This window comes from Haliaeetus albicilla, chromosome 12 (genome assembly GCF_947461875.1).
Source record: "Haliaeetus albicilla chromosome 12, bHalAlb1.1, whole genome shotgun sequence".
Classification (NCBI taxonomy): Eukaryota; Metazoa; Chordata; class Aves; order Accipitriformes; family Accipitridae; genus Haliaeetus; species Haliaeetus albicilla.
In genome coordinates, this window is record NC_091494.1 from 21,000,117 (window position 1) to 21,025,218 (window position 25,102).

General features: G+C 50.5%; 1 protein-coding gene across 3 annotated transcripts; it reads left to right on the plus strand.

Moving 5' to 3' along the window:
* Window positions 1–4,973: 4,973 nt before the first annotated feature.
* KLHL25 (kelch like family member 25) lies at window positions 4,974–24,601 on the plus strand. 3 transcript variants are annotated; one of them, XM_069798472.1, is made up of 3 exons: window positions 4,974–5,244; window positions 16,037–17,866; window positions 22,979–24,601. In XM_069798472.1, the coding sequence occupies exon 2, from the start codon at window positions 16,054–16,056 to the stop codon at window positions 17,821–17,823; it is 1,770 nt and encodes a 589-aa protein (XP_069654573.1). In that variant the 5' UTR covers window positions 4,974–5,244; window positions 16,037–16,053; the 3' UTR covers window positions 17,824–17,866; window positions 22,979–24,601. The 3 variants fall into 3 exon arrangements, with proteins under 3 accessions (XP_069654573.1, XP_069654574.1, XP_069654571.1); XM_069798473.1 differs by having other exon boundaries at window positions 4,974–5,182; XM_069798470.1 differs by having other exon boundaries at window positions 4,975–5,178.
* The last annotated feature ends 501 nt before the right edge of the window (window positions 24,602–25,102 follow it).

Below are 25,102 nucleotides of genomic sequence, written 5' to 3' on the forward strand. Positions count from 1 at the left end.
CCTTGAGGTGCCCGTTGTCCCAGGCATCTGAAGGGGCATGGTGAGCCCAGGTACACAGAGCAGCCCCAGGCACCACGCTGGGGCATGCTGCCATGACCCAAGCTAGAGGAGAAAGAGGATATTAGAACAAGATGGAGGCTTGAATGTAAAGCCTCAGCACAATGGGGATCTCTGCGGTGCTGGCAAATTTGGCAGCTGGGGCCAGCCTCTTGGTGAAATGCTTGGCAGTCTTGTTTTGCAAACAGCTCTGCCAGCTCCAAATTGAGGTGGCAGTTTGGTACCCCAAACAGAAGACACTGAAATAAGGACACACAGAGCCCTGCCCGCCTGCACCTCTGAGGTCAGCTGGCAGGTCTGAGGAAGGGAAGAACAACGTCCTGTGCTCTGCTTTAAACCGCGCACAGGCACTGCACCCCACAGGGCTCATTTTGTGCTTGAACGGCTAGTCGGGATGAACCAGGAAACATTTTCCACCACCCTTTTCTTCCTTTGTGTTTCTACAGAGGGATCAGTTATCCTAGGCAAGGTGTGTGTTATTGATCTTTCCGACGCTATTATCCCCATTTGCAGTACTTGCTATAAAGATCTCAGCTACCCTTTAATCTTGCCACACCTCAGAGAGTCAGAGAGCAGCCAGGGAAGGATCTGATTCCAGTGTTATGCTAGAATTATTTGCTTTGAAACTGAAAACGAAATCGCTGGCCACTTGCAAACAAAATAAAATAAGTCTTTGCCAATTACATTTTTATTTTGAGTGGCTCAGATGGATTTCAGCACAAGGAAAGTCTCTGCAATACCCTATCACATCATGTGCTTAATTTGGACTTGGTCCGGTGAGGATTTTTGATGACTTTGTATCTACTTCCTTGTGTTTTTCAGGATCGTGTACACATGGCCGTTGTCCTGGGGATGGGGTACGGTTCCCTCTGAATGCCTAATTAAGCTCCGATTAGCATTTGTTCTAGGAGCAGATGCAGCTTTTCCAGCCCAGCAAACAATGCCATCTGTTGTTCCCTTGCTGTAAGTTCCATCTGAAAGTCTGCTCTGCTTCTATATTTAATTGTGAAGTTTCCTCCTGCCAAAAAAGTAAGGCCGTTTAAATTTGGCATGAGGAGGAAAAGGCCGAGAGGGAGGGAGAGTGGATTTTTATTGTTACTTTGGGGAATGCTAAGTGGGTTTAGTCTGACTGGCAGCTCTGCAGCCTGCTCTCCTGTGCAGGACAAGCCAAAGGGTGAAAACTTTGATCAAGACTCCCATTGCCACCTTGCGTCCTTTCCTTGACATCAAGGCTGCCTCTGCTGGGAGTCTTCAGCAGCATTTTCCTACCTTTGCTACCATGACTTCCCCGGATAGCTGAATTAGAGGTGACAGCATGGTCCTCAGACACTGGCACTCATAGCATGGTGCTGTGACCTCCTCTGAAGACTTTTGGCATTCACAACAAAGGAAAGTATTCACAAGGAACCTTGTCTATGCTCCTACCCTGGGGGAACTGCTGAATTTGCATGGCCTTGACCAACCTGCTGTGACTGCCAACAAGGAAGCCAATTACAGTACTGATTTTTGGGCATCTGTCAACTAGCGTCTGCCTTGAGACCCACTAAACTAATTTCACACAGACCACTTAGCAGCCATTAGCTGGTTGTGGCATGACCTGTGGTGGATAGTGACCAGTGACCTAGAGGGGAAAACACTAAATTTTATTATTTAACCCCTTGAACAGTTCAGTTTTGTAGGATGGGAATGCTCAGTGAAAAGTAGAAAAGGATGCGAAGAAGTCAACATGGTTTCTTGGCCAGATTCTATCCCTCCTGCTACTTCTGTGAATGTCATCTACTTAGTCAACTACCTCAGGACTTAGATTTATGATATAAATGGATAAAAACAGCTAGTGAATTCTGGCTAGGGTAAATCTTTTGACTCTCCACCTTTGGGAAAACAAGGATTTAATGGGAACCAGGCAATTAGGGCTGATTCCTATAACAAGTCAAATCAAACGTTTAACTTTGCAAATGTTTAAATGTTCCATCCGTAACGAATGTTATGCTAAACAAGTACGGCCAAAGGGTAAACGCTATTTATTTAAAACTTTGGGGTTTTTCTTCTAAATTTTAACATATTTAACCCCTATTCCCTTTCATGGGTCATGATGAAGGAGGGGATCTCAGTCAGCAGTTTTCCAACTTATTTTAAGAATGCCAACAAGTTGCAGAATCGTGTCCCCCCCAGCTGGCTAACATCGACTATGCATTATGTACATCAAACCAAAGGCCAATGCAGGGCATGATTTGTTTAATAATGCAAGAGAATTTCCCCTATACGCTGAAATCATAACCACAGCACTAGTCCCTCAAATACCCTCAGGGATGCTTGAGGCCAGTGTCGTGTGTAAGGAGCTGGTATTAACATTCACCATAAATTAAGCTTCTTTTCCCTACACACGCCTAGTTCTTAAATACTCTTTAACGAGAGGTTTAAAAACATTTTAAAATGTCTGCCAGGTTTTTTCCTTTGCTATTAAGCATTCCCATTGTGCTCCCCCTGCCTTCTCAGATGTCTGGCTCAGCTTCTGCTCCACTGTGAGGAGCTAGTTGCCAGTCTGTGTGTCTGGTGTGCCCATCACTGCCATAGCTGGCCTTCTGCTGCTTTCTTCGAACAAAAGCTAGTATCCTAATCCCATCTCCGTGAGCATCTTGACACCAGATGTGTGCACTGCTACAGCACAGGATGTTTCCTGCAGTGTTTGCTAGGACTGCTCTCTGTTTAGCTTTGTCAGAGACAGAGGAGTGAGAGAGTTACACAACAAGAAGGCTGGTGGGTGGGAGATTAGCATTAGACTTTGTGTCTTAGAAGCATCTTTTCAGGTAGAGTTTTGCAGAGTGCTCTTCTGAGCTTTGTAGGTCCCTATGACAGTCAGCTGCCAGAAATTCTCCCTGCCAGGTTGCACAAGACAGGCTTAGGTTCACACACAGACAGCTTGCTGGGACAGGATTCTGCTTTTGTAGTAGCACTCTGAAAGTGCTTCAGAATTAAGAAACATGACCTTATTTTGCTCCACGGGTCTTTCATACTCTGGAGCAGCTGGGTGGAGCTCAGCAGTAAAAGGGAAAATCAATTTTGTCTTTCATGTTGTTGTTGTTTAACAGATGCGTTCAGGATGCCACCACACCCGCCTCTTGCACAAATCCCTGTTGTCTTCCTGAACAGCTCGTTAAAGTCATTAACAGGCCCCCAGACAATTTTCAGCCTCTTCAAGAGTAGCTGTGTTTGTAGCTGGGAAGACAGCAGTACTCTAAGAGTTAAACTGCAATGACCTGGAACAACACAGATGCAAAAACTAGGAATTTGATACAGTTCAACATCTTCAGTGTACTTTGTTATTTACCATACACAGCCTCTGCCAGCTGTAGCTGATCTTCTGTTTCGACCTGGGAGGAGAAGAAGGGACTGCATTTTGTATTTATTGCTTCAGTATATCCCCATAGCAGCCACCTTCCACCTCCTCCCATGTCCACAACACACGTGCAGGCAGCACCTCATAGGAGTCATCGCTGCGAAGCAGGGATGAGTAGCGGCAGTTAGTTCAGTGGGAAACTTGAAGAGATTTACTTTACTAGGTTGGAAGCAGCACCCCTTAAATAGTCCATCCGTGGGTGTACAGAAGGTTCGGCACGCTTTGGACCTGGGTATTTCCATCTAGCTATTATCTGGGGAGATACATTAAATAGAACTGTTAGGTTTTCATTTGAGTCTTATTACTGAACACTCGTGACTGAGTATGGGGAGTAGGGCCCCGGGGAAAAGGGGTCGTGGGAGAAGACAAGGAACACCTCTTCCCTGCCTCCTCTGCATATCCAAAAGTTGCGCACCCAAAAAAAAGCTTTCACCTTCTTTTTTCTGGCAGCTGAAACGTGACACATATCCCAGGGGAGGTACAGCCGCTCACCGTGAAGTTACGCTGCAGCCCAGTTCCCGGAGCACAGCTTGGAAAACGCTCGGGGTTCAGAGGCAGTGCTGTTACCAGCGCTCCTCCGCCTGCTCTTGCCTTATGTGAAAAACGTTACTGTTCCTAAATCAGTCTTTCTCCCCCCGTTCGGCCCACAGTGCTTGCTAAAGGAAGCACTTACGAGCCGTCCCTCCCCAGCTCCTTCCAGATGAAGGCATCGACCGACTGGTCGTCCCCACCCAGGGGACACGGACCCCGGCCGGCCTCTGCAAACTCTTGCGGGCAAAGGGACCCCGTGGGAGCGTGCTGACCTCCACATCCCCCGCGTACTGAAATTTTGCTGAGCCGAGGCCGGAGATTTCAGAAATCTGCCTGAATTTTAGCAGCGTGTTACTGACTTCTACCGTCCCGCCGCAGGCTTGGGCTGAAGGTGGGCGAGTGACACGCGAGGGCAAGACCCCGCGAGGCGCCGCTCCCGCCGTGGGGCGGAGAGCCCGGTTCCCCCCGCGGGAGCACCACACGGAGCACAGCTCTGACTCGGGGGGCAAAGGCCAGGCCGGGGGGGGGAAGGCTTTCTGCCGCGGGGATGTCACGGGTGGCTCCACCAGAGGCCCAACGGCAGTCCCGACGGCTACGCAGCGGGGTGCCGGGGCAGAGCACCCCCGGGAGGTGCCGAACCGGGCGGCGTGGGGGCCGCGACACCCCCGCGGGGGGGCGGGGGGGGGGAGCAGAGGGCCGCGCGGAGCCGCTCAGCAGGGCTGCGAGGGCGGAAGGCGGGCCGTGGGACCCGGGGAGTTCCGGGCGGCCCTCGTCCCGCCCCCAAGCCGCCTTCCTTTCCTCCTATTGGTCGCTACTGCCGGCTTGCGCCCGCCCCCTCCCATGCGCCGCTCCGCAGGGGGGCGAGGCGGAGACGCGCGTCACGCTCTCGGCGCTCCCTGACTGGCGGAGGAGGCGGCGGCCGGCCCCGCCCCCGAAGTCCCACGCGAGGCAGGCTCCAGCCGCCGCTGACATTGTATGCCGGGAGCGCGCGGGGCCGGGCCGGGCCGGGGGAGGCGGGGGCGCCGCCGCGGCCGCGCATCGCTCCGCGCCTGGGGCCGGGCAGCCGCCCGCACCGCCCGCGCTCCGCCCGGGGCTGCCCGCCCGTCCGCCCGCCCTCCTTCCTCCCCGCCGGGCGCCCTGCGGGGCTCCGGGGCTCCCGCAGGTTTCGGCTTGGCCGGGCGCGGAGAGAGACGGTGAGTTGGTTTTTGGGAGCTTGGGGTTCGAGCCGCCGCCTCTGAATGCGGCTCTGGCCCCTCTTGGTAAGGCCGGCGTTGCTTTTGCGGGGCTTCGGAGCCGGGGGAGGGCAGGGACCTGCCGGCCCGGCGGCAGACCGTCTCCCGGCGGAAGGGCACCCAGCGTGCCGCCCCGGTTACCGGCCCCGGGGCTCGCCGGGGAGTTCGGAGCACCGCGGTTGGCGGGCGGGTTCACAGGTGTAGAAAGCTGGCAGTGAAATGCTTAGGGAGGTGAGGGGCTTTGCTCTTTTACAGGGAAAAAAAAACCACAAAAAAACCCCCAAAAACCAAAACCTAAGCTGCTATTCATCTCAAATATGAAAGTGGCACTGCTTCCCCCCCCCTTGTACCTGTCTCTCTCAAAACTGCGGTTTAAGGGACACAACTTCCATAGCCTTCCTGATGAAATCAGCTCAAGTAAACCTGTCTAGAGAAGTGTGCAGGTTTGTGTCAATGACGGAGCTGAGCTGACAGCAAAGAAAAACTTGTTCTCCATCCCTCTGCTGTCCTTACAGGCCCCTTTGCATTTAAAAAAAGTTAAAAGCCTCTCTGGTCCTTGGGGGGGGGGGGGGTGCCTTGCCTCTTTGGTACTTGGGGGGGGGGGGCGGGGGGTGCTTTATTTTTTTCATACATCCACTTGCACTGGTAGTTGTTGGCGTGGGAGGCTTAGACTAGCCAAATCTATGCTTGGAAAATCTTCTGTCCTCAGCCATTCATAAGCAGACACCCAAGTGTCTCATACTATTTATATGGAGAGCCCTAGTTTCATAACTGGTTTCTGTTTTCTTTTTGTGGCAATCTCTGCATGTCTTCTCTTGTGATCTGCTGGAGCGACTTTGTCAGGGTGCTGTGGGCCATAGCTTTTGTAGTCTTCTTCCAAATGTACTACTTTCTCCCCAGGATGGATCCAGAGCCACAGCAAAAACAAGCAACTCTATAACCTTTATACTTTGACAATTTCCCGTGTCTTCTCCCTCCTTCCAATGTCTTGTAACGCTTGTTTTTATTAAACTTGCCTTAGGACCAACCCAAGATGTTTGTAACACACCCAGCACGTTACTGGTGGTGGCCAGCTGCTACTGTTAACTCAGCTGTGCTACTGATTGCTTCTCTGGTAATTGTCTCCTTTCGGAGTAGGTGTAAAACAGGTTTGAGCTCTCATGTACTTTCTTTTCTCTGTCCATCTTGCAAGGGGTCTGACTCCTTAGTGAGATGGGACCCTTTCTGGGGCCTGTCTGTTTTCCTTGTCCTGTTTGCTGCTTCAGACCAAATCTTATCTGAAAACACATTTTGTCTCTTTTGTGTCTTTAACCCTAACCATCTGCTCTGGTTTGTCTCTTTGATAAGGCTGTATTGAGTAAAGCACTTGGGGAGGAGGCATAGGTGGAAGTTTGCTCTGCAGCGGGAAGGTGTGGGGTGGGCACAAGATTCTCAGGACTAAAACCAGAGTGAAATTTGCTGCAGAAGCAAATTAGTCGCACCGTGATGTGGACACAGAAGACCGTAAGCAGCTTCAGCACTGAGTAACTTAAATTTCCTATCCCTTTTTTGTTCATTTTCTCAAGTATTTGAAGATTGTTATCTGAAGTCCTTCTGCCTCACCATGCATGCAGAGGTGCCCTGTAGTAGCCTCCCATGCTGTGTTTGGGGCAGGCTCAAGTAACTCAAGCGGTGAGGATGGTGTCTCTGATGTGGTTTTAGAGAGGAGATAAGGCCAGTTGAAAATTGTTCAACTGAAGGAGCTAGGCAAATGAAATTCATGAAAGCAGACGGCTTGGGAGCCCGTGACAAGACGCTGCATGACACGTACTCCAAACGTGTGAAAATAAGCATATGTCTGATACATAATATGGTCCCTCCGGCGCTGGAGTGAGTGCTGGACATGGTCCTGGATGGGGACAAGGAGCGTGTGCGTGTCTATGTGTACGTACGTACGTGTGAATTATGATAGCGTTCTTGTCCTTACAGTGGTAACCAGCTGCTCCCCAAAGCCTGCAGGAGTTCAGGTCCTTCTTAACAGCCAGAGGAGGTTTTGGGCAATGTGGAGGAGGTAGATGAGTGAAACAGGAAGGGCGGGATGTGGTCATCTGTGGAGGTGGAAGAGGACGGGCAGCGCGTTGCGAGATGGGGAGGGAAGTGGCAGCATTACAAAAGAGAAGGTGTTGAGCAGTGCCTTGGCCTTGGGCGTGAGTAGGTGGAGCAGGACGGGCAGAGCTGGCCCGGGCCATCCACGGCAGCGACGGCGGCTGACGCTTGGGGACTGTGGAAGGGGCAGGTCTGAAGAAGCAGTGTCAGCGCTTGAACTGAGGAGTAGGTTTATTCCCATCTTTTATAGACTGTAATTGAATTGCAGTGGAAGTAGCTGGCATTGCTTAAGACAGTGGCTGCAAGAATGCCGGCTACGAATCATTTAGCTGTAACAAGCTGCCCCAAGCCCCCTGGCCTGACCTTTAACCACCATCACATTGGTCTGTCTTTGCTTATCAACTTTATATCCCCTCAGTGACTATTAGTATCACTCCAGCCAGTACAGGCTGCTCTGCGTTCCCCCCACTGCTCGAGCCTGGGAGTGTTGCATGTCCCATAACCACTGTCTACTCGCTGACCATTAGACTTTGCAAAGACTACCAGTTTTATATGATAGCCTGTCAGACTGTGGCGAGGCAAATTTATTACTGTAGCATGCTGGCAATCGCTCTGGTTTGCTTACAATGTGTGCACAGATGCCCAGGAGAGCCTGGGCTGCTGCAGCGCTCCCATGCTGATCCAGAACTTGCAAGCTGAGTGCGTGGCTTGATGCTGTGTTAGTACTGAAACAAAAAGATCGGAGATGGGTGTCACATTTGTCCCTTCTGTCCAGAGCCAGAGGGCAACAAGCAATGCTCTGTCTTGCAGCCCCAGACCCTTCAATGTCTGTCAGTGCTTTACAGTCCAGTTGGGAATGGCTGTCTTCCATGCCCATCAACACCAGGGGCTTATCGGTTCAGAAGGCTTGAGGGCCTCCCATTGCCACGGCTCTGAACTCCGGCCACAATTGCAAATGAGCTCCTGCAAATCGAAGCTGGCAGTTGCACCAAGATCTCCTGCCTGACAGGGGACGGGGGGAGACAAAACAAAACCCCAGGTTAACTGGCCAGGCACAAAATTGAAATCCTGCCCTGACAGCAGGCAGACAGACCTGTTTGGTATGAGCGTCTGTAGCAGGGCTTCTGGTTAGCCTGACCATCGGAGCAATCAGCTTTGCCAACCTCAGCGCCGGCAGCTGGGCACAGTATGCAAAGAGAGAGTGGGAGGATCTGAATACGCTTTCTGGAGTCAGCAACTGCAGTGGTGATTCTGGCATTAATTTGACGTATACCACATCTCATCTTCTAAACTCTCCCTGGGAAGTGGCATGTGGTTCCACTCCTCTGTATTTGAAATACCAAAGGCCTTTTGCTTTTGCAGCACATTAGCAAGTTGGCTTGCTTGAAAAGGACTTTATCCTGCCCAGATGGGGCTGGGGTAGATACTGCGATCAAGTAGATTGTTTCCATTCTGGAGCTTTTTTGTGTATAATTTGGGAGACTGGACTGCAAACTCGCTTGCCTCCTCTGCAGCCCCGCATTTGTTTTGCAAAGTGACTGTGATTGATCTGGCAGAATGGGATTTATTCACTAGTGGAGCTAGAGGGCAGGCGGGGAGGACAAAACCCCACGGCAGCCTCTGAAATGAATCACGGGCTCTGAAAAGATCCACTGGGGTTAAGGCGTAGCAATGAAAAGCTATTGTCTGGAGCCTGAACTGTGGCTAAAAGCATTATTTATCCCGATCCGGATAGTGGTTGTAGGAGGGTGTGGTATTCCCAGGAACTGCAAAGCCAGTGTGCTTAGTGGTGAACGTGAACTTTATTTGATTGCCTCACAGGTAGCTCAGAAAGCTTTATGGAGTATCTCAATTGCAGAGTAGCATGTCCAAAACCTGATTTGCAAATAAAACTGCACATATTGCATGCAAAGTGGGTTTCCTGTGGGTATTTTTATTTTGGTTGGAACATGGTCATCTTTGGCTCAGATTAGTTTGTGTCATACAGATTTGAGGCACTACCACCCCTTTTACCAGTGCTTGTGCAAGATAGAACAAGAACCTCACTAATTGGTACAGCTTGGCAATACTACTTTTGTTTTCTATGGTAAGTGGCATTCAGTAGATTCTTGCAGTGGCTTTGGGCTCAGAGTGGAGCACAGGTTTAAAGGGAGGAATGGTGGGTACTAGTGAGAATGGGATATGAAGCGCTGATGGACAGACCGAGTTTCTGAGTTCAGCTTTGCTTTAGTAAGCATGTTGATGTTCAGATATGTGCCCGGACCTTCTCCAGACAATCAGATCTCCTGGAGCCTACAGAATTGGGCTTGGAAAACCTCCCAGTTTCTGTCTGAGCCAACAGAAGGAGCCTTTCACATGGTCTCTCTGTTTTCTGTCTAGGATATACAGGCTAGACTAGAAAGTGAGAAAATGAGAAGAAATGATAAGGATGCCTTCCATTCTCAAAGGCTGGGGCAGGATCAGAAATTCTGCACTGGGGGGATGGAGTCATCTGTCTTTGCTTGCCTATTTGCAAATATGATGAAACAACCAGAATTTGTCAGGAAGGCCAAATTCAGCTCTGTTACAGAGATACCCTCTGATTCACAGCAGAGTTACGTTACCTGAATTCCAGCGTGCAAAATCACAGTTACATCTTTGCTGCATTAGTCATCGTGAAGAAAACAAGAACAAATTTGGCTGACAGGGCAAACCACCAGAGCTGCTGGAGATGAACACGATTTGTTAGAGAGCAAAGTCTGCATCCAGGCACGCAGGAGTATGGACAGAGCAGAGAGCACGCCTGGGGGATGATGTGGTAAAGGTCCTTTGCTGCCCACCTGGCAGCAGCCCAAGCTCCACACTCAACAAGTGCAGTGCTGTGCTAAATGCCAGGTGTATTTTAATTCCTTTCATCTCAAGCACTCTTTACAGAAGGGCATTATTAGTATCGAGCATTTCAAGCAGCTCCAAGCTGTATACTTGATAGCCCACTGTGTTGCGCAAGGACATGAAAATCATCTGAAAACATCTTTACATTTGTTTCTTCCCCTTTCTTGTTTTCTGTCTCCCTCCCCCACCCTCTTTTCCTGTTTTCTGTTGGCTTTTTTCTGGTTTTGACACTCGAGATGTGTCTGTGAGTACGCGAATGCCTGGGTGTAATAGATCCCCCTTCTCAAAGCTTTTGATGGTCTCCAACACTGGAAAATTGCATCTGAAACACAGCTGTATCTGGGTTCTGCATTTGGCTCTTTCTCCTAAGCAGCTTTGCAAGGAGCTCTTCCCCATGAAGACAACACAGTAAGTGACTTTAGGTTTCTAGTTTGCTACTCTGTACAGTAAAGGAGGGGAAGTTGGTTCTATACCAGTAATTCTGTCCTGGGATGGCATTGCTGGCCAGCACCAGGTGGTGGAGTCCCTAAAGGCATTGGGAAGGTACAGATATTTGGGACGAGGAAGCAGGTGCGTTACTAATGGGTAGAGAATTTATCCCACCGCTTCCAGGGAGAAGTTGAACTTTGACTGAATTCAAGACGGCATTTCACCCTGTGGGTGATACGATGAAATCAGAGAGAAAATAAAAATTAGTCTTACGCCTGCCTCCCTGCGGAAGCAACCATCGCTGGCCGCTCGAGGCGGGTCTGCTCTGGTTTGGATGGAGTGGCTATAGGTTGTAGAGCAGTCCATACGTGGAGGGCCTGCGTGACTGACTGCTTGGGAATGAATCTCCGCTGCGGCATGAGCAGCTTCTTCCAGGTCTTCTGAGCTGAGCCAGCAGGGAGCCTTACTGCTTATTTATTTACTTATTTACAGCTTTAAATAGTTCATGGTTGAGTGGGGCAAAAAGGAACGCTTGCTGCTTCTCTGAAAGTCTGATTGGCAAACTGAAAGTGCCAGCTTCAGTTCCTGGGATTTGGGCTCCTTGTTGGTGTTCAGCCAACCTTCACGGTCTTGGGAGAACACTCATAAATCCTGTAGTTTTGCCCTTCTAAGCAGAAATGATTCTTGATTCGCTGAAGTCCCACTGGGGAACATGTTATTCACTTTCAAATATCGTCCTCTTGAAAGGAAGCAGCATCTCAGCTGGTGATTCCCTGCAGATAGTGAATGAACTTGGAGACTTGTGGACAGCCTGCTGGTTTAAGATGGAGGGGGGAACCCCGAGCCTAGCTAAATAAAGTTCATGTATCAATAGTCCTTCTGAGCTGTCCTTTCATATGCAGTTCTTTTGTGACTGGGGAGCAGGGCCTGATAACGGCTTCAAAGTATCTGATTTCTAAGTGCTGCTTGGATATTTCAAGAGGTAAGAGAGTGCTTCCTGAGGTTCTCCTAAATGACCCATACCAGCAGGGCTCCGACATGGTGACCCGCCAGCCTGGGAGGGACAGCCTTCTGCTGGGGCATGGCTTGTAGGAAGCGAGGGGCGCCTGGACAGGACGGCTATGGCCGTTGTTTGGGTGGGGAGTTTGGCCGTCTCTGTAGTTTTGTTTTTTTCCCCTTGTTCTCTTTGCCAGCCTTGTCCTGTCCAGAGAGACTGCTGGGGTGTTTTCTTCATGAGCTGAGTTTCGAGGGCCCTTTTCTCCCTGAGCCAACTCCTGCCCTCCTTCGGGGTTGCTTTCTGCCCTGTGTGGGTGAGTGGAAAGATTTCCAAAGCACCCTTATCTTGCTCTGCTTGAAAAAACCTGTCTTTCCTATACCTGTTGTACAAAGGCTGCAGACAGCCAGGGGAATACTATAGCCAGCAGGCAGTGTTGGAGAGGTGTCAAAAAGCTGATGCCCCTCTGCTCTCATCCATATGGAAGAAGGGTTATCGTCTGCCTCTGCGTGCAGTAAGATCCTTCTAAAAGGCTATGCAGTAGATACTTATTTTTTTCAAAAACTGCCTTTCGAAGGAAAAAAAATGAATGCAGTATGGAGAAATCCAAGACCCAGTTTGTTCAGGTCATGCCTTCTGCTATTTGCGTTGACACGTCTGTCCTAGTGATGGCTTCCTTGTGTGATGGAAGATGCAGCTGGGAGCTCCGATAACGCCCTGAGCTCTTGCAGAGCAGGTGGGAGCTTGGCAGGAGCCACTGACAGGTTTCTTTGTGTAAAATATTCCGCATTCTGAGTGGTTCTGTTTTTTCTCTTTAGCTTGGTAGCTGGGTAAGGGAAGCGAGGAATGTGGTAGGGGCCAAATTCTGCTCTGCATGCATCTGCTTCTGAGAAGTGCCTATAAGAGCACGTCATGGGTCCAGCCTGTTCATTGCTGCAGTTAAACATTGCCTAAATTGAAGCATACGTTTGTGCGCATCACGAAAATTGTAGAAGATCCTTTTAGTTATGGGCTTCTGAGGATTATAAGGCTGCTAGGTTTTGGAAGAAACCCATCAGATGAAATAGCTGCTACCTGCAGTTCCTGTTCATCTGATACGGGTGGGATGATGCCAAGTTCTCTGGTAGGCTGAGAGATGCGGTGGGGTGTGTTTGTGAGGGGAAGAATTAGTACCTGCCACTTTTCTGCTTGTGCCCAGTTATGGTAGGATTCAAGAAACCCTCAAAACAAGCTGTTTAGAAGTTGCTGGAAACCACAAGCAAGCCTTGCTGGTGAGATGGCTGCACACCATTGTTCAGTGCCTGCTTTAGTTTCAGTTTAATGGTCAGTCTAGCGCTGCTGATCTGTGACCAGTGACATCCAGTGTCAGAACCTGGATCCAGGAGAGGCCAAGTAAAGGGGCTGTGACTGTGTCCTCTTTAGCTTTCAGCCTTGTGCCTCTACTGGGGATCAGTTGGTGCCTGTAGTGGGACAAGGTGATATGAAGAGCAGTGCTAATGGGGACTGGACTGGAACCTGCCAATTTATTCCCTGGATGCCATTTGGTACCCATTGGTTAGAAATATTATTTGGTTACTCAGTGCCCTGGGCAAGGTGTTTGATGTTAGAAGCCTGAGATTTTATGTGTGTGTATGTGTGTGTGTATACATATATGTGTCTGTGTGTGTATATATATATATATATAAAGTGGCTCTGCTGCAGCTTTTATATAGACATTTTTAATTTCTAAATGACCTGCTGCTTCCATTCTGAGTAGTGGCTTTTCTAATCTTCGTGTCAGAAAAAATGATGCTGCCTTCCTGCAATCCTTCTGTTTGTTTCCACAGCTGTCCTATTTAAATTGCTTAATTTTTTGTGCATAAGCAAATCAAAGGTTAACATTGAATAGCTGACCTGAGCTGTGAGCACAGAAAGCAGTAGCAATGGCAGGGTGGTTTCTGAGGTTGTAGGAATAGGAACCTAAATCAATAGCTTTTAGCAGACTCATAAATGTTTCATTTGTATTCCTTGCTTTAGCATTACAGAGCTTTGACACGGGAATCCATATAACCTCTTAAATTAGTGTTGTCCATGTGGTGGATGTAGGTGTTGGAAACCGTTTCCCTCACATGCGCTTCAAAGTGCTGCTCCATAATGGCATTTTCCTTCCTGTTTTGGAGCCTTGATTCTGCACAGCCTCCGATCACAAGCAAAATGAGTTTGGCAGCCTCAGCCCCAGGCTGCAGGGATTTTGGCAACGAGCATGCACGTATCCAACCCAAATACCCATGTCGATGCCCCTGCCTGGCTCAGAGGCCAAGTAAGTGTTGTGGCTGCTTGGGCAAGCTATCGTTTCTGCACGGAGAAGCACAGAGAGACCTTTTCCCTGGACTGCGACACAGCCCCGAGGAATGAATGAGGCCTCCGGAAAACCAACCTCAATAATTCATGGCAGCGGGTGGGGAAGGAGGGACGTGCCCACAGCTATTTGTCGAATTTGGACTCTTTTGGAGGCGCTGGAGAAGCAGGGGGTAGGAAGCGCGCGAGCAGAGCGTGAGTCAGGCAGCTTATCTGGCCATCCGCCTCTGCTTGAGGTCATCCACCCGTGGAGCGTGGGAGGGTTGTGCAGCTCCAGGTCTCCGCCAGGTCAAGGCTGTGACCTGCCAGCAGCCTGGGAGCACTGCGTCCGCTCTCTCGGCATTTCGTGGCTTCCCCCGGCACCCTGAGTGCAGGGCTGGGGCTGGGGCTGTGAGCTCAGCCTAGCTGGGGAGGACAGGGCTGATATGTAGACCTTGTGCTTGCAGGGGAGGAAGACCCTCGAGAAACCTTGAGCTGGGAAGAGCAAGTAAAAAAAAAACAACCCAACAACAAAAAGAACCCAATGAAAACCCCTTCCCTAGCTATATCTGTGTGGCTAATTACTGATTTCTAAACAATTAGGTGGCTGGAGCAAGATGCCATGGGGTTTCAGCCCTGGCGTCTCTAGTCTGCAAAGCAAAACTGCAGTGTTTCTGGGAAGGCAGGGTAGAAAAAATAGTGTGGGTGAGAGAGAAGATACAGCAGAGCTGAATAGTGTTTCTCAAGCAACCCTTTTTTCTGTGAATTAGGGCCACTGTCCCCAGCTTGTAGCTGTTCTGGTGGCTGCCTTGTGTTGGCAGGGAAGCTGAGCTGCAGGCAGCAGCCCCTGATGCTCCTGTGCATCCAAAGAGGGTCCTCCCTGCTCTAAGTGCCAAAATGCTCCTGGGACAGTTCAACCCCCCCTCTCCGAGCTCTGTGACATGCCCCCATCTTTAGTTCATTTAGTGGGCTGCCTGCCTGCAAGCTCTACTGTTAGCCAGGGAGAGTCTCTTTTATTGAAAAATGAATGTCACCTAGTGTAGTGCCTGTGATGGCTTTGCTGTGTCTGCTGCCACAGGAGCCCACAGCGGAGGCACAGCAGGCTGACGCCATTTTTCCTTTTTTTTTGGGCTTGTTTTTCAAACCTCAGGACGGTCGTGCTACCAGCTTCAGTACTGACTTTCTGCTGTAAGAGAGGACTGTATGCATATCTGTCTGTCTACTTTAGTTACATGGGGAACAAAACAGAGCTGGCTAAAATACTTTGGAGTAAATGACTTGGATTTTATCATCTAAGTAGTATTAATTTGATTGGTCCAAAGGGTTTTTCTTCTACAGGCAAGGATAGGTATCAAGTAGCACTTAAATGAAATAGTAGCTAATAAAAGCTTGTGTTTGCTTCTGCCTGTCTCTTAAAAAGCACTATTTAGCTGTCTCTTTTGTCTTATTCTCTGATGTCAATCTGTCCTGCAAAATGTTTAAGTCACATGAAGTGTCTGGTGAGTTTTATCAACAAAAAATTACAATGAAAGGATTTGGTAAAATTTGTTCAAAGCTTTTTGCTTGTGCTGCTAGCTAAATATTCCATAAATAAAACCTGTAGCAATTGCCTTTCCTAAACCTGCAGTAATCTTCATGAAAATCAGAAGCCAAACTTGATTTCTGCTGAGCCAAGAACAGACCGATGCCCTTTATCCTGGATAGACTGCTCTCTTAGTGCTGTTTTCTAAGGAAAAATAACTCTTCTGCGGTTTGCCAATACCCTCTAGGGGCTGTGGAGACAATTTACCATCAAGTTTGGGTTTTGATTGCTTCACTTTGTTGCTCCGTTGCTGAAACCAAAGTGTAGAATTTCCCCCTTCACCCCGCTCTGCCTTCCCACACTGCTCAGCCTGAGTCTAGCTGAGCTAAATTTTTGGAGGATGTGAAGGTGCAGGAGGCATGGGCCCTGCAAGTGAGGGTGCAGGAGCACCCACAGAGCAGGAGCACTGGGGTGTCACCTGGTGCTTCACGTCTGAGGTCCACTGACAGTGTCACAGGGTTGGATAGCAAATGCATATATTCTCCATGCCTTACATCAGTAAGGACAAGAGAATAATGTTTTTTCTGTTTGTTTCTCTGCAGGAAAGAGCACTGTCATCATGTCAGTCAGCGTCCACGAGAACCGTAAATCCCGGACTAGCACCGGCTCCATGAACATCTTGCTTTTTCACAAAGCTTCTCACCCGGACTGCGTCTTGTCCCATCTGAACACCCTGCGGAAGCACTGCATGTTCACCGATGTCACCCTTTGGGCAGGAAACAGGTCGTTCCCATGTCACCGGGCAGTGCTGGCTGCCTCCAGCAGGTACTTTGAAGCCATGTTTAGCAACGGCCTCCGGGAGAGCCTGGATGATGAGGTGAACTTCCATGACAGCCTCCACCCAGAGGTGCTGGAGCTACTGCTGGACTTTGCTTATTCCTCTCGGATCATCATCAATGAGGAGAATGCTGAGTCCCTCCTGGAGGCTGGAGACATGCTGCAGTTCCATGATGTCCGAGACGCGGCGGCTGAGTTCCTGGAGAAGAACCTCTACCCTTCCAATTGCCTGGGCATGATGCTGCTCTCGGATGCTCATCAGTGCCGGCGGCTCTATGAGCTCTCCTGGAGGATGTGCCTGGTCAACTTTGAGACTGTTCACAAGAGTGAGGACTTCAACAACCTTTCCAAGGACACTCTGCTGGACCTCATCTCCAGTGATGAGCTGGAAATTGAGGATGAAGAAAAGGTCTTTAAGGCTGTCATCCAGTGGGTGAAATACGATCTGGATGAGCGAAAGGCTTATCTCCCAGAACTTCTGAGGAACGTTCGTCTGGCCTTGCTTCCTTCTGAATGCCTCAAGGAAGCCTTGGCTTCTGAGGACTTGATCATGGTGGATGAAAGGAACAAACTTGTCTTGGACGAAGCAATTCAGTGCAAGAAGAAGATCCTCCAGAATGATGGGGTGGTCACCAGTCCCTGTGCCAGGCCTCGCAAAGCTGGGCACACGTTGCTGATCCTGGGAGGACAGACCTTCATGTGTGATAAGATCTACCAAGTGGATCACAAAGCAAAGGAAATTATCCCCAAAGCAGACCTGCCCAGTCCACGGAAGGAGTTTAGTGCCTGTGCCATCGGCTGCAAAGTATATATCACTGGAGGCAGGGGCTCGGAGAATGGGGTCTCAAAAGACGTATGGGTGTATGACACCGTTCATGAGGAATGGTCAAAAGCTGCCCCAATGTTAATAGCTCGGTTTGGGCACGGCTCGGCTGAATTGGAAAACTGCCTGTATGTGGTTGGCGGTCACACTGCAGTAGCTGGAGTCTTTCCTGCATCTCCTTCTGTCTCCTTGAAGCAAGTGGAGAAGTACGATCCCATATCCAACAAATGGACAATGGTGGCTCCTTTGAGAGATGGAGTGAGCAACGCTGCGGTGGTGAGTGCCAGGCTCAAGCTTTTTGTCTTTGGCGGGACCAGCATTCACCGAGACATGGTATCCAAAGTCCAGTGCTATGATCCAGCTGAGAATCGGTGGATGATCAAAGCCGAATGCCCACAGCCCTGGCGCTATACAGCAGCCGCTGTCCTGGGCAGCCAGATTTTCATCATGGGAGGAGACACCGAGTTCACGGCAGCATCCGCCTACCGCTTTGACTGCGAAACGGACCAGTGGACACGAATTGGGGACATGACAGCCAAGCGCATGTCATGCCACGCTTTGGCCTCGGGGAATAAACTCTACGTGGTGGGGGGTTACTTTGGCACTCAGAGGTGCAAAACGCTGGACTGCTACGACCCTACGTCAGACACGTGGAACTGTATCACAACGGTGCCTTACTCGCTCATCCCCACAGCTTTTGTCAGCACGTGGAAGCACTTGCCATCATGATGAGGGTCAGGGCTCGGGGGCTTGTATCCAGGAGGTCAGTAAGGTAAGGGTCTCCTCCTCTTAAACTGAAACTCGCTGTCTTGCCTCAATTGCATCTGCACACACCACGCCAAAGCCACGGGTTCCAGGTTGCTCGTGTTTTATGAGAAGGGTACATTTAAAGGTGGGATGCAGTGCCAGAAAAGAGTAATCACTTCTGCGATGTTGTAAGTCTAGCTAGCTCCAGGTTTCTCTTGTTTCCAGATGATCCTCCCAGTATCTTAAAGATACAACTGCATAGATGGCTGTATGCAGCCCGCAGCTCCTCTCCCTCTGCTCCAAGCTAGCTGGATGTGCCAGTGTCTATGCGTGGATGGGCAGGGGAGGGTAGGTGCGTCCATGTCTGCTCTCATGGCTATCACCATGGAATACAACCTGTCCCCCTGGGGTATAGGGGGTTAAGGTTTCTAAAAGCACTTGCATGTGAGTCCTGGGAGATACTAGGGCAGCAGGTGCTTTGGAAAAAGTCTCAGTAGTTCAATATTTTTGCTGAGCATCTGGGTGATTTATTCGGAGCTGATGAACGTGTAGGCAAGTGACCCTTGGGATGCCGGCAAGTCTTGGATCTCTTTTTATGCTCTGTATTTACCTTTCAGTGGGTAGCAGAAGCAAAAGCTTAGAAGCCATGGTGCATTTGATGGTCCTGGTGTTTATTTAACATCCAAACCGTTGCTTGTTAAATCAGAACTTCTGAGACTTCTGTGTGAGACCTGAGTGGGAGGAGGGGGTTTTGTAACCAGAAGAAGAATGTGTTTATCGGTATTTTGGGGTGTGTGAAAATAAGAAAGTTGGTGGAAACTCATGATGTCCTGTCTCATTCTGATGCTCCAGTTCTTGCTTGCTCAGGGAAGGTGCTATTGCAATGCCACTGCGACAGGGCTGTTGGCTCCTCCTCTCTCCTCCCCAGTGGGATGTCTGGATGCCATTCTGTTACCAGTTTTGCTCCACAGAGCTTTGCATGTCTTCACCAATCTGTGCTAAGATGCAGCTGGCCAGGCAAAGGCCAAAAACTCCTCTCACCTTGCATTGTGAAAGCAGATATTGGTACAGGCAACACTTGGATAGCGTCATCTTCCCGGCAAGTCTGTAACACCTCTGCTAGCTCAGTCTGCAGGTTTCACAGTGCCAGCAACACACACAACCCTGCTTTGGCGGGTAGAGACTACATCCCAGCGAGCTGAAGGAGCTAGGAAACCCTTGCGTATAGGGGCAGGATTGACAAGCTTCACTTAAGGTTTTATTTGGCAAGTGGGAACTGTGTGGAGGGAAATTCTTCCATAGACTCATCAAAATCTACTTCACTTAATACAGGGAAGAAAGAATGCTGCCCAAACCCTCTAACACCCTCTCACTTCCCTGCTTCCCACTTGGTGTGGTTGGTGCGCCTGGGAATCACCCAGCGGGTGAAGTTACTGGCATCTCCCAGTGATGCATCTCTTTTGATGCCAGCTGGGAATCAAGGAGGAGCTCCTGGCACCGTTGCTGGGCATCTGCCCAGCGTGACCACCTGCTTTTCTCAGGTGGAGAAAAAGCACCCAGAGCATTGTGCTGGCCTTTGATTTGTGAAACACCTGGTTTTAACATGGGTTGGACCACAGTGAGGGCAGGGCAAGAGTGGAAAGGGTTAAAATGAGATCTCCGAGAGCTTTCCTAGTACTGGAAGATAATGGCCTTTCCAAATTCTCCTCCTCAGGCGTTGCCTAGCATCTGTCACAGTAGCTCAGTAATCTAATTAACTGCCACTCAGCTATTAAATATTGCAGCAAAGAGTGTGAGGACTCCATCATTTTCAACTCAGGTCAATGGGGCCTCCCTTTAAGAGCCATCCTAGAGCTGAAAATTAATTTTCTCTGGTAGCAGATGTGTCTGAATATTAAAGCTCAACACCAGCTGCACTGCTGGGAACAGGAATAGGGAATATTTTGAGGTGGGGGTTGATTCTTCAGCCACCAAATAAAAAGCAGTCTCCAAAGTCACAGAGATGTTATTTTCCTCTCCTACCTTTTTTCCTCTGTACTGTATTTGGGTTGCTCAGACCTAATAAAGAGCTTTGTGGGGGTTGTATAGATATTTTTTTCCCCCTGTAATCTGGAGCCTGGCACAAGCACAAGAAAACTAGGAATTGTAATATGCCAACCTGCAAATAAAACTGGTGAAAAGTCGCTGTGTGAGGGTTTTATGTGCTTTTTTGGCTTTGCTTCCACTCTTTGGTTAAAAGAAGTATTTAAAATATACATGAGTTCTTGCCAGACAGAATGTCTCTTCACTTCATTTTTCTAGAGTGTTTTTTGTTGTTTTTTTTTAAGAAAAAAAAAAACCCAAACCTAAGTTATTGTTATGGCTTCAGCCACTGTGACAGCTTCTTAATAAAGCACCAAGACGGGTGGATGAAGGCCAGACCTGAATGTCTCTGATGTGCATGCCTTGCCCACACAGCACCAGCCACATCCCACATGCTTGTCTTGGCTGTCCTGGCTGCAACTGTGCCAAAACTGGGCTCAGGAACTGGGGTAACTGGCTATAGGGTTCTACAACTACCCTGTTGTCCTATAGCAGGTCTGGCCAAAGGATCTTCTGGCTTACAGCTCCCACTGTGTCACATCTCTGCTGCAACAAATGTTTTGGTCCCTGTGGGATCCTTCTTCAAGTAGGGACACCCAGAAGGCAGGCTGGCCAGCACGTGCCCAGGTGCTGGTGTGTTTTGGGAATGCTAATCCTATGGGAACCCCCCTCAGCTGGTGAAGGCTCAGGAGGGACCATCCAAGGTGCCCTTGGAGCAGACAAGCTGGGCTGGTGGGGAAAGGCCTGGGCAATCTCATGGTAGGAAATAGTACTTTGTACCCATGAAAAAAACCCGCCTTCGTGCCTATAAACTGGTGAGGTTGCATTCATACTGGCCCTGAAACCCAAATAATACAACCTTGAAAAATGTTGATCATAAAACACCAAGCCTGCTTTCCATTTAAAGCATAAAACTGGTCTGCTGGAAACGTTTCCTCAAGGGCATGGCCTTCAGCCTTCCCAGCTGGAGCTGGGGCATCTTTCGGCAGAGGTCCCAGAGCCCCTGAAAGGATGCCATGTGACATTAATTTAGTGCTTATTACCTGCAGTTAATTCCAGGGATCAAGCGTGATTAGCAATATGAAACGTGAAAGCCTGGTCTCCTCCCACCTGTGGCGGTGGAGCCACGAGGAGGCCAGTTGTTACAAAAGGGAAATAAAATACTGAGCACTTGGCTAATAAAGACTCTCAGTTTATAAACACAAGCAAAGCCCAGCCCGGAGCTCAGGGGAGGATGCTGGGTGGTCTGCTGCAGCCCTGTGCAGTGACAATTGATGGGGACACCTCTACACCTCCCAGGAGGTGACTTCAGGTGGTACCAGGAACAGGTTCTGCAAGCTGCCTGTCTCCAGATTGAAAGTGGCTTCTCCAAACCCTCTGTCGCGTGCGATGCTCTCATTTTCATGGGGCAGAATCACAGATGGGCTTGGGCCAGAGAGAGGAGCCTTCGGCTGGGGGTCAGAACAGTCACCGGGGAAGACGGAGCCACTGAGCGGTTGCGTGTTCCAGCCAGGGATGATGAGATGGAGAGGGAAGTCGCTGTGTCCCTCTCTGCTGGCTCCTGAGCCGCAAGCACTCCACTGAGGTGGAGATGCCAGAGCTCCCATCTCAAAACAAACAGGGACGTAGCAGCTAGGAGCCAGAGGTTCTCCTCCCAATGCCTTTCAGCTCCTGCAGGACCCTCCTCACTGCCTGGGCTCTAGGAAGCGGAGGCAGGTGGCCAGGCACTGCTCGGGTGTTTATTCCTGGGGCTCATCTGAAAGCTCGGAGGCCATTTTGTGGCTCCCACCGGAGCCCTTCGGTGAAGTTTGGCTCCTGCAAAGGCTGCGGGGTTGGACCAGCAGCTGGTGCCTGCTTTTGGGTGGGTGCTGAGCAGCAGAGGCTGCGGGCTTTGAGGTAGCTCCGGCACCTAAAAGCTGAACTTTGGCCCCAAAGCTCCTGCAAGGATTTAGGCAGCGTGCCAGGCCCAAAACTGTATTCTGATACCGTGGTCACATTAAATGTCAGATCTGTTCAGTGACTTTTCCCGATTGTTTAATGACAGCTTAGATAACAAGACTTTTGCAAAAACGGTTGTACCACTGCCTGGTTTGGCTTCCCTTCCACGTGGAACAGCACTTGGTCAGCTGCAAGAAGCTGCAGGGTTTTGTTGCTGTGCGTCGCTCCTGGCTCCATCCGCAGAGCCCTGCTCGCAGCTGGACATCTTCCCGTGCAAAAGCCCTGTGTGCCTGCAAACGGCAGCCTGAAAGACTGTCAGCGTAATCTCCCGGCTCCTAAACGCCCCAGCTCACCGGTGTGCTGCTGGGTTGGTTGCTTGCAACCTGTTACTACCTCACTGGTATTGCCGGAACGAAGTCACAGCTGTTTTCTCTCGGTGGCTCCTAGGGAAATCCATTTGCATGCATATAATAGCGAGGCCGGATAAACAGGGACTGCAGTTTTTTGCCGCTGCTGCTGTTTCCAAGCGGCTGGTTGTCTCTGAAGCCAGTTTATCAGGCAGCGTTGGAAGGGAGTGGCTGGCCTGGGGAGGAAAGTCAATGAAAATCAGGCTTTTCCTAACCCTGGGCAGATGGAAACATGTGCAGTCTGAGCTTGGCCCCAGACTGGATTAATCAACCCCTTGGAAATGTCAGTCATATGGATGGTTTTGGAGGAACTGGTGGAAAAAGAGAAAAAGGGTCTTTTTGTTTTGTCTGTTCCAGTTCTTGGGCCCTTCTCCCTGCCCTAAAAAAAAAAAAAAAGCCAGAACTCCATTTCCCTCAACTTTTCATTCCCTTGTCATGTCCACAGAAGTTTCCTGGACGACTCTGCCCGGCTCCCTGGTGCTCTAAGCCCTCCCCAGCTGAACGCCTGCTCTCTCCCCTCTCCCGCAAAAGCAAAGCATACCCCAAACCCCAAATAAACCAGCTGCTTTCCACTTCCACCCATCTCTGGGATTCGGGGTGGGGGGGGTTACCCCAGTAGCTGCCAACGTGCAACCCCTTTTCTGGTGCTCCCCTGCACGAGCTGAGCCGAGCATCACGCCTGTTAATGAGCTTTCTCTTTCCCTCCCCAGATGCCAGTCACGTCCACATCCCCTGTCTCGCTGCTGGAGCCGACGCGGTGACCGAGTCCCCTCCTGCTCTCCCGCACAGGACTCCGAGGAGCCTTTGGCATCCCTTCCCGGCACCAGGAGTGGGAGGCACAGCCTGCCTGGCCGCCGGCATCACACCAAGGGGGGTGCTGCAAGGGCCACCCAGCCCCACCACCGGCTGCCGCGCGAGGACAGCGAGGAGCCGGGAGCGCTGGCTGCGGGGCTGGGGCTGGGTATGGGGGGTGCGGGGACGGCTCGTGGGCACCAGCGTCTTGATGGGACTGGGGAGATGGAGGGTGTGCACCAGGCTGCATCCCTTGGCAAGCACGGCATGGGGAGCCGTCAGGTGCTTTTGGTTACTCGGTTGCGGGGGTTAAGAGCTATTAATACTTTTTTTTTTTTTTTTAAAGGCAGTGAACTTGCCATTGGCAATGCCTGCTGTTTGGGAGACTTGGAAGTGTTTTTTAAAGGGAAGAGGGGTTGAGAGCACCTGGCTCTCCCCATCCTCTGGCCGCTCCGCATTGGCAATGGCTGTCGAAACATTAAAGCATGGGAGCTCGGGGCGGCTGCCAGCAGCGCTGGGTACTGCGGTGAAACAGGGCAGGTGCCTTTTGTTTTGCACTTTGGGCCTTTTTATGGTGGTTTTGGTGGTTTTTTTTTTCCCCTTTCCTCGCTGCAGCCGGCTGCGATTTGGTCGGAGGCCGGGCAGCTCCCCGCACACAGCTGCTGGGAAGAGTGCGGCGGCTCTGTTAGCGTGCCAAGGCACCGGCACCGCTGCCAAGATATTCACCAGATAAAACCTGCTGCGTGCTCAGAGCCGGTCTTCTGAGTTTCTCCGCCGTGCTCACTGAGCAGCGCGTGGGTGAGGGCGTAATTAGCAAACGAGCAGAAACAGAGGTGCAGCGGGTCAAAGCTCGCGCCTTGGGAGGGGGCATCTTGCCTCTAGTGAGCCTCGGACGGAAAGCGAGCAGACTCGGGGAGCATCGCAGGGCAGGCTGGGGAGGGACCCCCCTCCTTCGTGCCGCGCCGCACATCCTGGCTTCACCTTGGAGAGACGTGAGCATTTTTGACGGCACGTTGCCTGCCAACGGTTGGGCTGTAGCTGCCCCAGGTTTTCTGTGCACGCTGGCTGCCAACTGTATTTGGGTTTATCCGTGCCGGTGCTGTCAGCCCGAGTCGCTCCTCATTCACGCTGTGGAGGAAGGCACGTGGATTTTGGCTGTCGACACGGGGCTGCAGCTCCCGACTGGCCTCCTCCAGGGCTGGCCACTGCCGAAGCTGGTCCTGCACCGCCCCAGCATCCCGCTTCCCTCCGCAGCAGATCTGGTCCTGCAGATGCTCCAGGCTTGCCTTTCGCCCCTGGATTAGGTTAAGCTGTAGCCTGGCCAGCTGAATGATGCAATGCAATGAAAAGCCTTGACATGGCTTCAAACAACAAAGGTCTTTTTGGAGCAGCAAGCGCCTGTTGCTGCCAGGAAGAGCGCACTTTGTGCACAGCCAGTCTGCCATGCTCTGAATGGCATTTATTTACATTTTCTAGTCTTTTTTTTTTTTTTTCCTTCAGCTGCTTGTGAACTTTAATAAAAATGATGATCTGGGAAACCAGTTGTGTGTTTTTCACAGGAGTCTTCATTCTTAAGCAAGTTGGATTTAGGTCTAATAACAGGGCCAAGGAATAATAACAGGGTTGGCATTCGGTGGGGCGGTTCACAAACAACCTCCTAAGCAACCAGCCCGGCTGTAATTATTACTGCTTCAGTGCTTGGGAAACTGAGGCACAATGTCAAGTGTCTTGTCCAAGGTTAGTGGTAGTTCTGAGAATAAAGTCCAGGGCTTCTCATGTCCTGAGGCCATCGCATGTCTCCTTCTCCACGGCTGCTCTCACTCGACTTGATCGTGCCATGATTTTAGGAGAACTTGCGAGTCTGCAATGCTAGTACCTGCCAAATAGGTTGAGGGGGCCCAACCCAGACACAGCCGTACTCCTGCAGGGAAAGCCAGTAATTTCTGAGGAAGACGAGAAGAATTTATACTTCTGTTTTCCTTATATTTGCCTTTGCTTGGCTGCTGCAGCTCCCAAAAAAGGGGCCCATTGACAGGCAAGAT

Excerpts from the sequence above, each read along its gene's own strand:
- KLHL25 (XM_069798472.1), top strand. The coding sequence starts at position 16,054 with ATGTCAGTCAGCGTCCACGAGAACCGTAAATCCCGGACTAGCACCGGC.